At 24.8% G+C, this 16,002-nt stretch overlaps 6 protein-coding genes across 6 annotated transcripts; 4 read left to right on the forward strand and 2 right to left on the reverse strand.

Annotated features, from left to right (window-relative positions):
* Nucleotides 1–60: 60 nt before the first annotated feature.
* Nucleotides 61–1,476, reverse strand: LOC122857238 (mitochondrial fission 1 protein-like). Its single transcript, XM_044159304.1, has 4 exons — nucleotides 1,178–1,476; nucleotides 814–1,023; nucleotides 638–743; nucleotides 61–544 (listed from the first exon to the last, which is right to left on the reverse strand). The coding sequence occupies exons 1-4, from the start codon at nucleotides 1,220–1,222 to the stop codon at nucleotides 447–449; spliced, it is 459 nt and encodes a 152-aa protein (XP_044015239.1). The 5' UTR covers nucleotides 1,223–1,476; the 3' UTR covers nucleotides 61–446.
* A 134-nt stretch (nucleotides 1,477–1,610) lies between these two features.
* On the forward strand, nucleotides 1,611–2,386 carry LOC122857237 (dTTP/UTP pyrophosphatase). The gene is made up of 3 exons (XM_044159303.1): nucleotides 1,611–1,721; nucleotides 1,792–2,186; nucleotides 2,251–2,386. The coding sequence occupies exons 1-3, from the start codon at nucleotides 1,632–1,634 to the stop codon at nucleotides 2,384–2,386; spliced, it is 621 nt and encodes a 206-aa protein (XP_044015238.1). The 5' UTR covers nucleotides 1,611–1,631.
* A 350-nt stretch (nucleotides 2,387–2,736) lies between these two features.
* Nucleotides 2,737–5,460, forward strand: LOC122857235 (transmembrane protein 120 homolog). The gene is made up of 5 exons (XM_044159302.1): nucleotides 2,737–3,532; nucleotides 3,635–3,753; nucleotides 3,830–3,988; nucleotides 4,055–4,365; nucleotides 4,448–5,460. Exons 1-5 carry the CDS (start codon nucleotides 3,464–3,466, stop codon nucleotides 4,954–4,956), a joined length of 1,167 nt encoding a protein of 388 aa, XP_044015237.1. The 5' UTR covers nucleotides 2,737–3,463; the 3' UTR covers nucleotides 4,957–5,460.
* Nucleotides 5,461–5,477: 17 nt separating this feature from the next.
* On the forward strand, nucleotides 5,478–7,574 carry LOC122857239 (cytochrome P450 315a1, mitochondrial). The gene is made up of 5 exons (XM_044159305.1): nucleotides 5,478–6,149; nucleotides 6,228–6,421; nucleotides 6,508–6,842; nucleotides 6,916–7,353; nucleotides 7,464–7,574. Exons 1-5 carry the CDS (start codon nucleotides 5,797–5,799, stop codon nucleotides 7,572–7,574), a joined length of 1,431 nt encoding a protein of 476 aa, XP_044015240.1. The 5' UTR covers nucleotides 5,478–5,796.
* A 134-nt stretch (nucleotides 7,575–7,708) lies between these two features.
* On the reverse strand, nucleotides 7,709–11,006 carry LOC122856273. Its single transcript, XM_044157968.1, has 4 exons — nucleotides 10,751–11,006; nucleotides 9,942–10,641; nucleotides 8,875–9,845; nucleotides 7,709–8,789 (listed from the first exon to the last, which is right to left on the reverse strand). The coding sequence occupies exons 2-4, from the start codon at nucleotides 10,371–10,373 to the stop codon at nucleotides 7,799–7,801; spliced, it is 2,394 nt and encodes a 797-aa protein (XP_044013903.1). The 5' UTR covers nucleotides 10,374–10,641; nucleotides 10,751–11,006; the 3' UTR covers nucleotides 7,709–7,798.
* A 198-nt stretch (nucleotides 11,007–11,204) lies between these two features.
* On the forward strand, nucleotides 11,205–15,920 carry LOC122857240 (active breakpoint cluster region-related protein). The gene is made up of 4 exons (XM_044159307.1): nucleotides 11,205–12,174; nucleotides 12,252–14,968; nucleotides 15,042–15,213; nucleotides 15,291–15,920. The coding sequence occupies exons 1-4, from the start codon at nucleotides 12,061–12,063 to the stop codon at nucleotides 15,708–15,710; spliced, it is 3,423 nt and encodes a 1,140-aa protein (XP_044015242.1). The 5' UTR covers nucleotides 11,205–12,060; the 3' UTR covers nucleotides 15,711–15,920.
* The last annotated feature ends 82 nt before the right edge of the window (nucleotides 15,921–16,002 follow it).

Below are 16,002 nucleotides of genomic sequence, written 5' to 3' on the forward strand. Positions count from 1 at the left end.
TGTTCCGGCGGATTTACATTAAACGCCGTAAAAAATCGCTCATTAAAAACAAAAATTTAATACGTTTTAAATATTATTTTTTAATTTTTTATTAATCACATTAATTAATTATACAAATAACATGACAAGACTGTACAAATATTAAATACGAAGGAGCAAGTCGATTAGTATATAAAAAAACAAATTTGGAATGTTTTTCCAAAAAAAAAAAAAAAAATTACATCTTGTTGGCAAGAATATTGTTATAAATAATATGACTTTTTTTTTTTTTTTCTTTTAATTATTGTTAAGACTGAGGATCACTTCGAATTTATTACATAAAAGAATTAACAAATCTAGTTTTTATATTGATCTAGATATTTTTGTTACGCCAATAATTTATCTTCATTATTTGTTTTTGTTTTTTAAATCAATTATCTTTTTATTGATTGGAATTAATGATTAGATTAGCTGCGGTTATTTTTTGCTAATGCAATTCCAAGTCCCAGTACACTTGCAAGACCAATAATAACTCCTCCTGCAACAGCCATTCCAACAAGACCCTCTGAAAAATGATTGACAACATGATTGATCAACAATTGAGTAACAAAAAATAATTAAATACATGATGATAATCAATATGTAATTAATAAATTACCTTTTTCCATTTTCTTTTTAATTAATTTTTCAAGTTGTTGTACTTGTGGATTACCAGGTTCAACCTGGAGGAAAGCTCTAACATACTGCAAAGCTTTGGTGTATTCCTGAGAGAAAAAGCAGTATAAAAAATAAGATTTTACATCAATAATGACATTTAAAAAAAAATATATTAACCTTTATTCTTGCATTTCCAATTGCCAAATAATAAATACAATCTCTCTTTTCAGTATCACCATGATTATTGTATAAATCTTCCAAAAGTACAATACCCTTTCTTATATCTGCTGGATATTTACTTCTAACAAGACACCATGCATATTCAAATTGTACTTTTTGTGTGACACTTGATGATCTTAATTGTTCATTATATTTAATTTCAAATTTCTGCAATATTTTTAATTAATTATCAAACATTTTAATTATAAAAACAGGATATAATTAATAAATAATGACAAGGATATTGACATGATGAAAATTAAATGATAAATTATTAAATGAACAGGATGTTATGTTGGATTAATTTATAAATAATAATAACCTTTAAATCGTCTGATGAAACAATCTCATCAAGTACATCGTCCATGATTAATAATAAATTATTTATAATATTTTTTTTATTATCAATTTAACTGTCAAGTATACGAACTGCTCCAAAAATTTAAACAATTATAACAAATTAAAAAATTAGTAATACAAGCAGATAGAAATATTAATTATATTGTTTTTTATTTTATTTTTTTTCGTGTGGATTAGATTAAGACGTCATGAATTTTTTTTTAAACAATAGACATAAAAAAAAATGACACGACATTTGACGTTAAAAAAATATTGAATGTCAAGACAGTATTTACAATTGGCAGCTGGAATAAATACAAAGGCTGTTTTCATGATCAAAATAATGGAGAGATAAATAATAATAACAATAAAACTCACGTGTAATCTTGAAGAGTGTTGAAGAGTACCAAAATAATTTTAATAAACAAATAATAAAAATGTTGGAGCCAACTGTTCAAGCATTATTGACACGTAGAGTTGTGCTGGCAAGTGGTTCACCAAGACGTCATGAAATCATCAAAAATTTGGTAAACAACACTTGAATTTTGTTGAAAAAATAATAGCTAATAATTATTTATTTATCAACTGATGTTTTAGGGAATAAATGCAGAGTGTATTGTATCAAACTATGATGAAAATTTGGATAGAAAAAAATATAAAAATCATGGTGAATACGTTGCAGATTTGGCATTTTATAAAGTTCAAGAAGTATATAATCGTTTGAAGAATAATCCAAAAGAAAAAGAGCCATCACTTGTAATTGGTGCTGATACTTTGGTAACACTTGATAATACTATTTATGGAAAGCCAAAAGATCCAGCTGATGCTGTAAAAACACTGTCATGTCTTGCTAATAAAGAACACATTGTTTTTACTGGTGTATGTCTTAAAACTCCAAATAAAGAAATTAAATTTTATGAAAGTACCAAAGTTAAATTTGGTGATATATCAGAAGAGCAAATAAAAGCATATGTTGCAACTGGTGAACCTCTGTAAGTCTAATAAACAAAAACCAAATGGTAATATATACTTAAACAATTTTTTTGTTGTTTTCAGGGACAAAGCAGGTAGCTATGGGATCCAAGGTGTTGGTGGATGTTTAATTGAAAAAATTGATGGTGATTATTACACTGTAATGGGTTTACCTTTGTACTCTTTGATAAGACACATCAATAAATTATACTCCAATTAAATAACTCTGTTTAATTTCATTCATTGTCATGGAATTATTTATAGAAAATATTTTTAAATATTGATAAATTTATCATTTTTTATTTGATAAATTATTCATTAAAAGATAACTAAAATTATAATAATTTAATTTTCAATTACACATGTAAATTATTACGTAATTAGATAAGCAGTTTTAAAAAAAAATTGCAGTTATCGAAAATGCATAATTACTATGCTGATAAATGAATTTAATTGATCTAAATTGTTTAATATTTTATAATTAAATTATTGTATTGAAATAATATTTTATGTTATTTAAAAATAATGAAAAAATAATAATAATAATTGATGTATCATGCGCATTGAAATATGATATTATTTTATTATTATAACTTGAGTTTAATGTTGAATTGATTCGTTGAAATATCCGAATGATTACGTTGAATCTCCCACCATATTACATTCAGTCATTTTATATATTTCCCATCAATAAATATACACACATCATCATCACATCCAGCCATCAGTCATTGCACACCTACATGACGTATCAAAGTGTATTTTTTTCTATAAAGCACCTCTCTCTCTCTTCAACACAACAATCAACTCAGTTACACTCAGTTACAACAACAAACGCACATAAAATAATCAAACAATTATTTTATTTATAAATATAAAATATTGTTTAACAATTGATTATTTTATTAATTAATATATTTTTTTATTTTCGAGGTTATATTCTCGTGTGTTGGTGTGTTTTTTTTTTAAACAAAATTTTTTTATTTGTCAAACAAAAAAGTTGTAGGTCAAGTTTATATTTGTGTGTATAACTTGCCGGTTTATTAGTTTCCTCATTATCATAAAAATATCACGATTGATTTGATCTCAATCATCTGACAAATCAGCAAATAAAAAAAAGGAAGCAAAAACAATATTATATAATAATAAAAAAAAATAAAGATAACTAAAATATTTGATGGATCCAGATGAAAATTCATCAAAGCTTTATGTTATTTTAAAAATTATTATTGAATAAATAATTGTTATTTTGTTAATTAAAATAAAGAGGTGACAAACAAAAAAAAAAAAAAGAAACATGGATACTGATGTTGAAACGTGTTTAAAAGATTGGAATGATTTAGCTGGTGATTACAAAGAACTCGAGGTAATGACCTTTGTCACTAACAGACTGTGAACCTTGCACTCCTTTTTTTTTTAAATTATGATTATAATTTAATTTATATTAATTATTTATTTATTATTTTAGGCACTTAATAGAGAATATGTACAAAAACTTGAAGAAGTTTCTGAACTACAAAAAAAATGTGTCAGTGGTATATCACATCAGAGGTATCGCATGGGTGTCATAACAAAATCATTGAAACAGTAAGTATTATTTTTAGTTTAAATACAAAATATAATAATTGAATAAACTATTTAATGATATTTTTTATTATTCAAGACTCAAGGCAAGTGATACACGTCATAAACTTAATAAAAATATGTCAAGAAGACAAGAACAGTTGCATGAAATGGAGCAAACATTACCAAAAGCAAATGGTACATATTTATCAATTATTCTTGGAAGTGTCAATGTATCAATATTGAATAAAAATGACAAGTAAGTTGTTAATAAAGATAATTAATTAATTAACAATTTAATTTAAATTTAATAAATATTTTTCAGGTTCAAATATAAAGATGAATACGAGAAATTTAAATTGGTTCTATCAGTTATTGGTTTTTTATTATCATTTTTAAATTTAATAACAAATGTTAGAACTCTTGAATTGAGTTTTATGTTTCTTTTAGTATGGTATTATTGTACATTAACAATACGTGAAAGTATATTAAAAGTAAATGGTTCACGTATTAAAGGCTGGTGGCGTTTTCATCATTTTTTATCAACAACTGTATCTGGTGTATTACTTGTTTGGCCAAATACTGGACCATGGTATGCATTTCGTGGACAATTTATGTGGTTTAATGTTTACATAAGTAAGTTAACAACAATAAAAATTAACTATAATAAATTAATTATGTTTATTAACAATGGTTATTATATTTTTTTCATCATTAGGTTTTGTTCAATGTCTTCAATTTCGTTATCAACATGGTGTACTTTATCGATTAAAGGCACTTGGTGAACGTCATAATATGGATATAACAATTGAAGGTTTTCATTCATGGATGTGGCGTGGTTTATCATTTTTACTTCCATTTTTATTTATAGGATATTTTTTTCAATTATACAATGCATATACATTGTACAGTTTAATGTCATCACCAGAAACAACATGGCATGTACCAGTATTAAGTGCCATGTTTTTTATATTATTTATGGGAAATTTAATAACAACAATTGTTGTTATACCACAAAAATGGCAAGATCGTTTAAAAAGTAGACTACCTGGTGTATTTAATTTTAAAGTTGATAGAAGAAAAAAATGTGTTACAACTAAAGATGGATATCCACCATTATATCCAAAAACTGATGAATCTGATGAGGAACAATCGAGTGATGATAATTCAACAATTCCAGTTGAACAATCAAATACAGCTAAAACAGATGACAAAAAATTATGTTAATTATTTAATTTAAATTTTGTTATTAAGGGTTTATATATATTATATTATTTTATTCTTATTTTCTTTTTGTTTAATAATATTATAAATTATAAACAGAATATTGAATGGAATTTTTTATTTTTTAATATATATATTTAAATATTATTCTTCAGGCTTTTACTTTTAATTATAACATTTAGACTGTATCATATTTACTCACTTATTAATTATTATTGTTTTATTTTATAGAGAATTTTTTTATTCCAACAGTGCATATTGCACAATGATGGCCTTTGTAAATTTATTATTATTATTTTATGCTGATTTGAGTAATAAAAATGAGTTAATTCTAAAGAAAATAATTTTTTTTATTATTTGAAAATTACAAATGCTATTGCTTCATGATTATCAAGTTTTTTTTTAAATTTATTTATCAGCTTTTTGTTGACATTAGTCAACAAATAATTTACTTTATTTTTCATGTGTTTTTTAAATATTTAAAAATATATTTTTTAAATCTGAAAAGATTTCTTTTTTTCATTTTAAATTTGCAGGTATAAAATTCAAAGTTTCAAGATAAAAAAAAGATAAATTGATGCGTATCTAATGACGTGGAGCTTGTCGAATAAAATATACTTATATTTTATTTTTTTAGTTTACCGCATTCCCACCTACGTAATATGCATCTACCTGGAAAAAAAAACACAGAGTCAACTTTTTGAGTTGTCTCTCGACACAATAGCTTGCACTAAATTGCATCCAGCTACAAATATTTTTAAATAATAATTAAATTAATCATAACAACGATAACTTAAGAGCTAAAATTGGCTAAAATTATAATTTAAATTAAAAATATAAATAATGTTTAAAACAATATTACAAAAATATCATGTAAAAAGACAATTTTTAATAACAAGTCTTAAATATTCATCACAAATTCCAGAAGCACCAAAACAAACATTGTTAAATTCATTGTTAAATTTAGTAAATTATGAAAGAGCATATAAATTTCATCATTATGTTGATGGTAATCATAAAAAATTAGGACCAATTTATCGTGATAAAATTGGTCCAGTTAGTGCTGTATTTTTAAATTCACCAGAGGATTATCAAAAAATATTTAGATATGAAGGAGCAACACCTAGACATTTTTTACCAGAAGCTTGGCTTCTTTACAATGACATGAGAAAATGTCAAAGAGGTTTATTATTTATGTAATTAATAATTTATTAAAAAATAAATTAAATTATCAACAAGTAAGCTAATTATTTGTTTTTTTTTTTGTCTTCTAGGGATGGTGAAGAATGGCAGTATTACAGAAAAATTATAAATAAAATTATGGTATCACCATACAGTTTAAAAGATGTTGTGATAAAAAGTAGTTTTGCAGCTGCTGATGATTTGAGTAAAGAGTTAAAAATATATAGTGATAATCAACAAGTTATTCCTGCAATTGAAAGAAGACTTTATCGTTGGTCAATTGAAGGTAACTATTATAAATTGATTGATCAAAAAAACTTACCGCGTTTTGATTCAATTAAAATTGAATTTTTAATTTGTAATTGTTGACAGTAATGATGTCAGTACTCATGGGTTCAACTTGGAATAGTTATAAGCAAATTGGCCGAATTGAAGCTGAAAAACTTGCTGGTATACTTCATAAAGTATTTGAAATAAGTGCTAAACTTTCACTACTACCAGCAAAATATGCCATGAAATTACGTCTTCCAGTATGGCAAGAATTTGTTAAAGTTGCAGATGAAACTCTGGATCTAACAAGAAAATTAGTACCACAAATGGAATCTTATGGTGGTGATGGATTATTATTTTTAATGAAACAAGAAGGAATACAAGATGATAATCTTATTAAAATTGTGACTGATTTAATTTTAGCTGCTGGAGATACAGTTTGTTCAATTACCAATTATTATTAACAATAAATTTCCATCAAGCTAATTATTAATCATTGTTTTTTATTAGACAGCTTATTCGACTCAGTGGGCACTATTTTTACTTTCAACTCATCAAAATATTCAAGACGAATTTGCGAAACAAGTATCAACATTGGAAGTAAATGAAATCATTGGAAATTCATATGCAAAAGGAATTTTAAAAGAATCATTGAGATTATATCCAACAGCTCCATTTTTAACTCGTATTTTACCAGAGAAAAAAAATATTTGTGGATATGATTTATCTGGTGGTGAATTAATACTCATGTCACTTTATTCAAGTGGAAGAAATCCTCTTAATTTTTATCAACCAAATGAATTTATTCCCTCAAGATGGCTGAGAAATGAAAAAGGAAATTTTGATGGTGTTCATAATTCTTATGGAAGTTTACCATTTGCTCTTGGTGTCAGAAGTTGTGTTGGTAAAAAACTTGCTGAAACTCAAATGACACTATTGTTGTCACAGGTATTTAATAAATAAAAATTAAAAATATAAATATATAATACGAAAGTGTCTCTATTGAGACATCTTGATATATAATTTACAAATAATTATTACAATTTTTTTTTTTTCAGCTTGTTAAAAATTACAAAATCAATTGTTCAAATGCAACAAAAATTGATATAAAATTACATTTAATTAGCGTACCATCAGAGCCAATATTATTTTATTTAACAAAACGTTAATTTTTTTATATGAAAATAATAATAAAAAAATTTTTTTCTACAATATTATTTATTTTATAATGATAATATTAAAAATAGAAATAAAAGATACATAAATAGTACAAAAAAAAAAAAAATTTCTAGACTAGATTTAATTTTATTATGAAAATGATTATTTTTTTTTTCCTTTTTCTTTCTTTTTTTTAATAAAATAATAATACATTATTGATTGAATGATTTGACGATTATCTTATCAAAAGTTGTTCAGTTATAATAAGTTTAATGTCATTTAAAAATTCTTGAAAATTACAATCATTTAAAAAATCATTAAAAACACGTAGTCTATCTTCTCTTGATAATTCACAAACCAAAAAATTTTTAACACAGCATACCTTGAGTTCATGGCAGTTATTAATTCTCGACCAATTCCAAGCACGTATTAAATTACCACGTGTTAATATTGATATTGATTTTTCAGTTAATTTTTCTGATTCATCAAGCATTAAATATTTATCAGCAAGTAGTACAGCATCCAATAATGATTCAATAGCCAATTTATCATCATTATCTTCATCATTATCATTATTATCATATTTAATTGAATTATTTTTATAAAATAATTCACCACTCATTGCTAAACATAAAGCAGCAAGACCACCTCTTGTAACATTTTGTAATTTAACTTTTTTTTGTCCACCTTCAAAAAAATTACCCTCCAACATGGCAGTAAAATATTCTGATTTATTACAAAGTAATTGTCTAGATGCATCAAATGTATCACCATTATCAAGTTCAAATGTAACAATATCATTTGATAATTTATTATAATTATTAATATTAATAATGCCATTTGTATTATCTGTTGATGAGCTATTATTATCACCAACTGATGCTGTTATTTCAAGTGTTTCAGCAAGACGACATATTGATAATACAGAATTTTTATTTAATTCATGTTGTTTATTTGATAATAATTTAAATATAAGATCAAGACCACCGTATGTATTTAATAAAGTACGTAATTTATCTTTTGATTTAAGAACAAATGGTACTGATACAGCTACCATATTTTTATGTATATCAGTACCACGTAATAATTTTGTTGCTAGCTCACCAAATGCACCACCTGATTCAGCAGTATTACAAAATATACGAAGATATTCTTGTGAATGATCAAGATTTTGTGCATCAAATACAAAACCTTGTAGTAACAATGGCAAAAAATAAACATGATTTCTGCAAGAAAAAATAACAATTAAATTAAATTACTACTATTTATATTTTAGAAAATTAATAATGCAAAAAAAAAAAAAAAACTTACTGAATTATTCTGTTGAGCATTGCTGGTGCTGTAAGATTTTTAGTTGAACTAATATATGCAGTTAATGCTTGTATAGTTGTTGGATCAGCAAGTCCCTCAATTGGATCACTCCAATATGTTAAACTACGAAATAATATAAGTGTCCATTTATGTGATGCATTTGCAACATATTCAATTTGATTTGATTCATTTTCAAATTTATTTGTAATATAATTATTTAACGAATCAACTTCTTCATCTTGTGTTGTTATACTTTTAGTTTCTTCATTATCACTACATACTGGACTATAATTATCATCTTCATTAAAACAAATATCATTATCATTATCATTTGATGGCCATGATGGTGATGAACTATTTTCACTACTTGGACTCCATTGATTTGAACAATAATCAAAACTAAATCTACCTTTATTTATTTTATTAAATTTTATTATTTCACCAGATGATGATGATGATGATGATGGTGATAAATTATGATCAGTTGTTGTTGTTGTTGTCATTGTCATTTCATCAGCTGTACGTTTTTTAGTAGTATTATTATCATCATCATCATTAATATAATTATTATCATATAATTGTACATCAAGTGCCATTATTTTTAATCTATTTGCTAGTACATTAACAATACCATGTTTAATCATAACTGATACACTTTCAGCATCATATAAATATTGTGTAAATGCATGTAATATTATTGCATGATATTTATTATCAACATCTGGCTCTTCAAGTAATTTTAACATAACACGTAATCCATCAAAATCACGTATTTTTAAACGATTAACAGCTTCACGTGATAATAAACAAATACTTGATATTACTTCATAATGTATTGATGATAATAATGATTCATTATTATTTTCTTTTTTCAGAATATTTATTAAACATTCAATGGCATTTGTACCACCAATAATTGGACGAAATTCAGCAATTTGTAATAAACGATATAATATTTGAAATGAAATTCTATTATTTAGCACTACAATAAATTAATATCAATTATCAAATTAAAACAACGTGAATTTTTATATTTTGTAAACATGTTTTGTAATTGATATTTGTTTGATGATATTTAATATATCTTCATTTAATGCATCAATTACATTTTCTTTATATAATGCTTTAGCATGTCTTTTTGATTCAGCAATATTACCAATTAATCTACATGCACGACAATGTAATGTCATTCCTGATGTTAAATTTTTAATAATCCATACAACATTTTTAGCTATTTTAGTCTCATCAATATTTTCACGTACTGATGATTTTAAAAATAATGTTGCTAATATACTCAATGTTATATCAAGTATTTTAATATTTTGAAAACTTAATAATTTTATTAATATATCTAATTTATTTGAATTTTTAATTAAATTATCAATTAATTTTTTATCATTTTTTATTTTATTTAAACAATTTAATATATCTGTTTTTGAATGTTTACGAACATGATCAGATAATTCATCAATTATTGTATTTGATTTTTTATCCTCCATATTTTTTTTTTATTATTATTTAAACAATTAAATAATTATGAAATTTCAATTCATTTTAAAGGGTTTAAATATTTTGACATTATGTCAAAATAATAAACATGTGTCATTTGCTTTCTTTGTCATATTATTATCTCTATCTTTCTTTAATTTTTTTTTTTCTTTAAAAATATATTTTACTATAGTTTCTGTAAATCAACTATATTCCCCCACTCTTATTTTTTCATTGATTAATTATTAAAATATCAATAAATTGCTATTAAAAAATTACCTAAAAAAATCATAATATATTAATTAATATTGTATAGGCTTAGCTTAACAACAATTTAACATGTTAATTTATTGTTAAATATAATAATGAAGTTTATGTATTTACATACCTCAATAACAGGATAAAAATAGCATTTACTATAGCTAATTGGCAGCACAGCTGATTTCAATCGATCCGTATAAAAAACGTCCCCTCTCCCATGAAGTTTATTCTCTCTCGCTCTCTCTCTTCTTCGCAATGCAATTCCCCTTTTACTATTTTAAAATTATCATACAAACATACATGTTCTATATGTGCATAGTAACACAATCATAAAAAAAAATTACGCTATTAAAAACACAGAGAGAAAAGAGAGAGAGTGAGAAAAAAAAACAACAACAACAACATGTCGATAATCTAGATATTTTCAAAATTATTATTTTTTAAAAAAGCTGTCAATTGTTATTGTTTACAATTATTGTTGTTAAATTTTCATGCTCAAGTATACACTTGCTATAAATAATAATAATTAAATTATTGTTTAAATAATAATAAATAATTTAATATAATGCCGACTGCTGGTTGACTCTTGAATAACATGATGATAATTATAATAATAATGATAACAAAAGCAAGAGACAAAGAAGAAGATATGTAATTTTTTTTTTTATATATATCTCTTGCATGAAGTCGCACGGTGTGTAGATTTGTATGTTGAAAATTTTGTATTGAAATGTAGATATAAATAATTATTATTATAAAACCAGTGGATAGGAAAAAAAAAATGTAGAAAATTATGAACAGATATTGTTTAAAACTGGAGAGATATACTGGTAATCAGAGATTGTTTTTTTTTTTTTTTTTTGTATGAAGAGTGTCAATATGTACTGATAAAACAAACTGGTGAATCCGCCCTTAATTTTTTTATAATATTTATTTATCAATTTGTAATTGATTTCGTAAATTATTTGTAAATGTGTTGAGTGTGTTGATTAATCATCGTGATCACCATCAAGTGCCTCATCAATATTTATATTTTGTGTATTTTTTTTTTACACAATGACATAAAAAAAAACAAATGGTGATAAGAAGATTATGAATTATCTTGTGTTTTATTATTGAAAAATAATAAAAAATTATTATCAAAGTTAGTTGATAATTTATAGACTAGAATAAAACGGATATTAACATATTTATTTTTATAATTGGGAAAAGAAAAAAAAAAAAAGTAAAAGTGGTCTGACTGCAATGTCTAAATTTTATTACAAGTGTCACGTCATTTAGCTACAAATGATTCATCATTGAATTGATATTTATTTTATCTCATGATAAGACTTGTTTTTTTGTTATTAATTTTTGTATTTAATTTTCTTTGTTAAATAATGTGATGATAGTAAAAATTAATAATAATCGAAAAACAAGTTTTTATTTTAAATCAAGATGAGTGTTTTTGGTGATTTTCAAAGGGTTTGGGTGGAAAGATTTCCTGACAGTTCATTGCCTGCTGCGTGGGAGGAGGATGTCAGGGCTAATTTATTAAAACACAAAGAAAAAGTATGTATTTTTTTTATTATTTAATATAAATTTTGTGGTTTTTTTTTTTGTTATTAAATAATGATTCATCTATATAGGTTGCTGGCTTGAGAGAAGAACTTGAAAAAGAAGAATTTTATGTTGAATATTTAGAGAGATTATTGGCAGATGTTGAACATCATAAAAAACTTGCTGAAACAACAAATACATCAATATTATTAACAAATCCATCAATAATAAAAAATGATGTAAAAAATAATAAAAATATAAATGATAATAAATTATTAAATTGTGAAAATATAAATAATAATGGTAATGATGAGCCATCAGCACCACCAGAAGAATCACCATTATCTGAGCAATCACCAGAAATACCAGTTAGAAAAGACATAAGTAAATTACAAGATAAATGTGTATCTGAATTAAGTTATTCATTAGCAACATCAAAACGTCCAAAAAGTGAAATACCAAATAATTATAATAAATTATTATCTGTACAACGTAGAAATAGTGATACAGATATACCAAGTAATTATATAACAGTTATTGAAGTTACAGGAAGTAGTAAACGTGATAAAAATGATGATGATGATGATGATGATAATGATGATGATAATAAATTGAATGAATTAAATAAAGTTAATGAAGATACAAATGGTGAAATTGAACAACAACAAGAAGGAGTAAAAAAAAAAAGTAATAATAAAATTATTATTGAAGATAGTGAAGATGGTGATGCTGAAATATCAGAAGATGAACCATTTTATGATTCAGTTCCACTTGATCAAACTGGTGAATATGTTTATATTGATTCAAGATTACCAATAATAAATAAAAATAATAAATCATCATCAACAAAAAGACCACCATCATTACCAGATTCACCAGGTAATCGTAGTAATTATGTTAATATTGATTATTTTATACAACACAGAACAACAATTGATTCAGAGGATGAAGAAAATATTGTAACATCTGCACCACAAATTTTATTAAGAACATTAAGTACAGATAATGAAACATTTAATAATAGTGATACTGAACGTACAAGTTTAAGTGAAGGTAGTTTAGAATCACCAACACCAACAACACCAAGACGACAATTAAATAAAGATAAAAAAATTAATAATCATAATAATGATGATGATGATAGAATATATATGATTAAATGTATTGTTAATTCAGTTGTTGAATCAGAAACAATATATGTTGAATGTTTAAATGTTATGTTACAATATATGAAAGCAATACGTGCAACATTAACAACATCACAACCAGTTATTAGTGAAGAAGAATTTGGTACAATGTTTTATAAAATACCAGAACTTTATGGTTTACATAAAAATTTTTTGGATGAATTAAGAAAAAAATTAGATAAATGGGAAATTAAAACAACAATTGGTGAACAATTTAAATTAATGGCTAGTAATATTAATCTTTATGGTGCATTTTTACATAATTATGCAAGAGCAACTGATACTGTAAGACGTTGTTCAGCACAATCATTACAATTTGGTGAAATAACAAAAGATATTAGATTAAAAGGTTTTCCAAAAGGTGGTCCTGGTTTATCACTTGAAGATTTATTACATAAACCAGTTGCAAGAGTACAAAAAAATGCACTAGTATTACATGATTTATTAAAACATACACCAACAAATCATGCTGATAATATACCATTAACTGAAGCATTAACAATGACAAGAAATTTTTTAGATGAATTTAATATTATACAAACAAAATCAATGTTTCCAACTCATGATAGAGCACAAAGAAGACTTGTTAAAAATTCATTTATTGTTGAATTATCTGATGGTCATAGAAAATTACGTCATTTATTTTTATTTAATGATGTTATTGCATGTGCTAAATATAAAGCATCTGGTAGAGATAAATTTACATTTGAATTAAAATGGTATTTACCTGTATCTGAAGTAACTGTATCAGATGATGGTATTGAACCAAAAGAAACAAATCCAGCAAATGTTGTATCACTTAGATCACAAGCATGTACTGTTAGAGATCAAATATTATGGGAAGAACATAATGATGAAAAAAAAAATCGTATTGGTTCAAGATGTTCAGAAAAAAATCGTAAAAAATTAGCTGAACTTGAAGCACAATTGGTACTTGCATCACCAAATTTATTATTACGTGTTGTTCATAAAAATCAATCACGTATACAAACAGCATATACATTTTTTTTATCAAGTGAATTTGAAAAAAATCAATGGATTGAAGCTGTTGAAGCATTACAACAAGGTGGACAACCACCAGGTATATTACCATTATCAATGTATGAATTACAAGCTTGGGTAACTGCTTGTAGAACATATTTACAAACTGATATGGGATCTTATCTTATGAGATCAGGTAGAGATGAAAGTTTATTACTTGGTGATTTACATTTAACACTTGTTGGTTTAACACCACCTGGTCTTGATAGACCTGGTGAACTTTATATTGTTGTTGAAGTTGATAGTTATGGACATTATTTTAAACGTGCTAAAAGTAGTATTGCCAAAGGTAAAACATCAACATGGGGTGAAACATTTGTTGTTGAACTTGAAGGAAGTCAAAATTTAAGAATTTTATTGTATGAAGATTGTAGTGGAAGATCTGTATTACGTGGTAAATGTACACAAAAATTAAGTAGAAGTTGGCTACAATCTGATCCAGTTGAAAGAGCACTTAATTTAGGTCCAGCAAGTCTTGATGTTGGCTTGACATTTGTACCAAGTGAAGTTACATTAAGAAGAGTACCATCAGCAAAACCTCAAGGTCTTTTTGGTGCTAAAATACAATTAGTTTGCAAGTATGTATATAAATATTATTTTAATTAAATTTTATAATTTATTTATTCGTTTTTTTTTTTTTTTTTTCTTCAGGAGAGAAAAGCGAAATGTTCCTTTTATCATAACTGCGTGTGTCAGAGAAGTGGAACGTAGAGGAATGGCTGAAATTGGTCTTTATCGTGTATCTGGTTCTGCATCAGATGTTACTAAATTGCGAAAGTCATTTGAAAGCAATTCATATGAAGCTGAACAACTTTTAAAAGAAGTAAATATACCTATATAATTATTATTTATCATTTAAATTATCTATATTAATTATTATTTTAATTATTATATTAATAGGTTGATGTACATTCAGTAACTGGTGTATTAAAATTATATCTTCGTGAAATGCCAGAGGCATTATTTACTGATGCACTTTATCCATCTTTTCTTGAGGCATTTCAAACTGGTGAAATAACAAGAAGTGGTTGTCTTCGTCTGGTTTACGAAAATTTACCAAGTGTTAATAAATCAGTTATTGATTTTATTCTTGGTCATCTTGGAAAAGTTAATAAACATGAAGCACAAAATAAAATGTCACTTCATAATCTTGCAACAGTATTTGGACCAACATTATTAAGACCAGGTATAAGTAATTCACGAACAGATCCAAAAAGTCGTGATCCACTTGCTGCTGGTACTGTTGATGTTATGGCACAAGCTGGTATATTATATTGTTTTTTACAAATGAATATTCGAGAAAATAATCAATCGCTTTAATCTAGTCCAGACATATATAATACAAAATTAAATAATAACAATGATAATAATAAAATAAATAAAAATATATATTTAATCATAAGAACACAATATTGAAATTAATGAGCAATAAATTTTTTATTATTATCAATGCTCATCATTATTATTAGTATTATTATATTTTCATTGATTTTTTTTTTTTTATTTTAAATTCAATTATTATCCAATACAATAGATATATATTTGGAAAATCATTCAACTTGAATATTTGTTTTAAAAATATTTTCATACTTGACAATATTTTCAATATCTT

This window comes from Aphidius gifuensis, linkage group LG5 (assembly GCF_014905175.1).
Source record: "Aphidius gifuensis isolate YNYX2018 linkage group LG5, ASM1490517v1, whole genome shotgun sequence".
In the NCBI taxonomy this organism is placed as follows: Eukaryota; Metazoa; Arthropoda; class Insecta; order Hymenoptera; family Braconidae; genus Aphidius; species Aphidius gifuensis.

Bases quoted from the DNA above. Each gene is read 5' to 3' on its own strand.
- LOC122857235 (XM_044159302.1), top strand. From the start codon at position 3,464: ATGGATACTGATGTTGAAACGTGTTTAAAAGATTGGAATGATTTAGCT. The intron at 3,533-3,634 runs GTAATGACCTTT...TTATTATTTTAG, and splicing joins GTGATTACAAAGAACTCGAG to GCACTTAATAGAGAATATGT. The intron at 4,366-4,447 runs GTAAGTTAACAA...TTTCATCATTAG, and splicing joins GTGGTTTAATGTTTACATAA to GTTTTGTTCAATGTCTTCAA.
- LOC122856273 (XM_044157968.1), bottom strand. From the start codon at position 10,373: ATGGAGGATAAAAAATCAAATACAATAATTGATGAATTATCTGATCAT. The intron at 9,846-9,941 runs AAACAAATATCA...GTGCTAAATAAT, and splicing joins AAGATATATTAAATATCATC to AGAATTTCATTTCAAATATT. The intron at 8,790-8,874 runs GTAAGTTTTTTT...TTTTTCTTGCAG, and splicing joins ATGCTCAACAGAATAATTCA to AAATCATGTTTATTTTTTGC.
- LOC122857237 (XM_044159303.1), top strand. From the start codon at position 1,632: ATGTTGGAGCCAACTGTTCAAGCATTATTGACACGTAGAGTTGTGCTG. The intron at 1,722-1,791 runs GTAAACAACACT...CTGATGTTTTAG, and splicing joins ATGAAATCATCAAAAATTTG to GGAATAAATGCAGAGTGTAT. The intron at 2,187-2,250 runs GTAAGTCTAATA...TGTTGTTTTCAG, and splicing joins GTTGCAACTGGTGAACCTCT to GGACAAAGCAGGTAGCTATG.
- LOC122857239 (XM_044159305.1), top strand. From the start codon at position 5,797: ATGTTTAAAACAATATTACAAAAATATCATGTAAAAAGACAATTTTTA. The intron at 6,150-6,227 runs GTAATTAATAAT...TTTGTCTTCTAG, and splicing joins CAAAGAGGTTTATTATTTAT to GGATGGTGAAGAATGGCAGT. The intron at 6,843-6,915 runs GTTTGTTCAATT...GTTTTTTATTAG, and splicing joins TTTTAGCTGCTGGAGATACA to ACAGCTTATTCGACTCAGTG.
- LOC122857240 (XM_044159307.1), top strand. From the start codon at position 12,061: ATGAGTGTTTTTGGTGATTTTCAAAGGGTTTGGGTGGAAAGATTTCCT. The intron at 12,175-12,251 runs GTATGTATTTTT...TCATCTATATAG, and splicing joins TATTAAAACACAAAGAAAAA to GTTGCTGGCTTGAGAGAAGA. The intron at 14,969-15,041 runs GTATGTATATAA...TTTTTTCTTCAG, and splicing joins AAAATACAATTAGTTTGCAA to GAGAGAAAAGCGAAATGTTC.
- LOC122857238 (XM_044159304.1), bottom strand. From the start codon at position 1,222: ATGGACGATGTACTTGATGAGATTGTTTCATCAGACGATTTAAAG. The intron at 1,024-1,177 runs GTTATTATTATT...AAAATATTGCAG, and splicing joins TTTCATCAGACGATTTAAAG to AAATTTGAAATTAAATATAA. The intron at 744-813 runs GTTAATATATTT...TTTTTCTCTCAG, and splicing joins TTGGAAATGCAAGAATAAAG to GAATACACCAAAGCTTTGCA.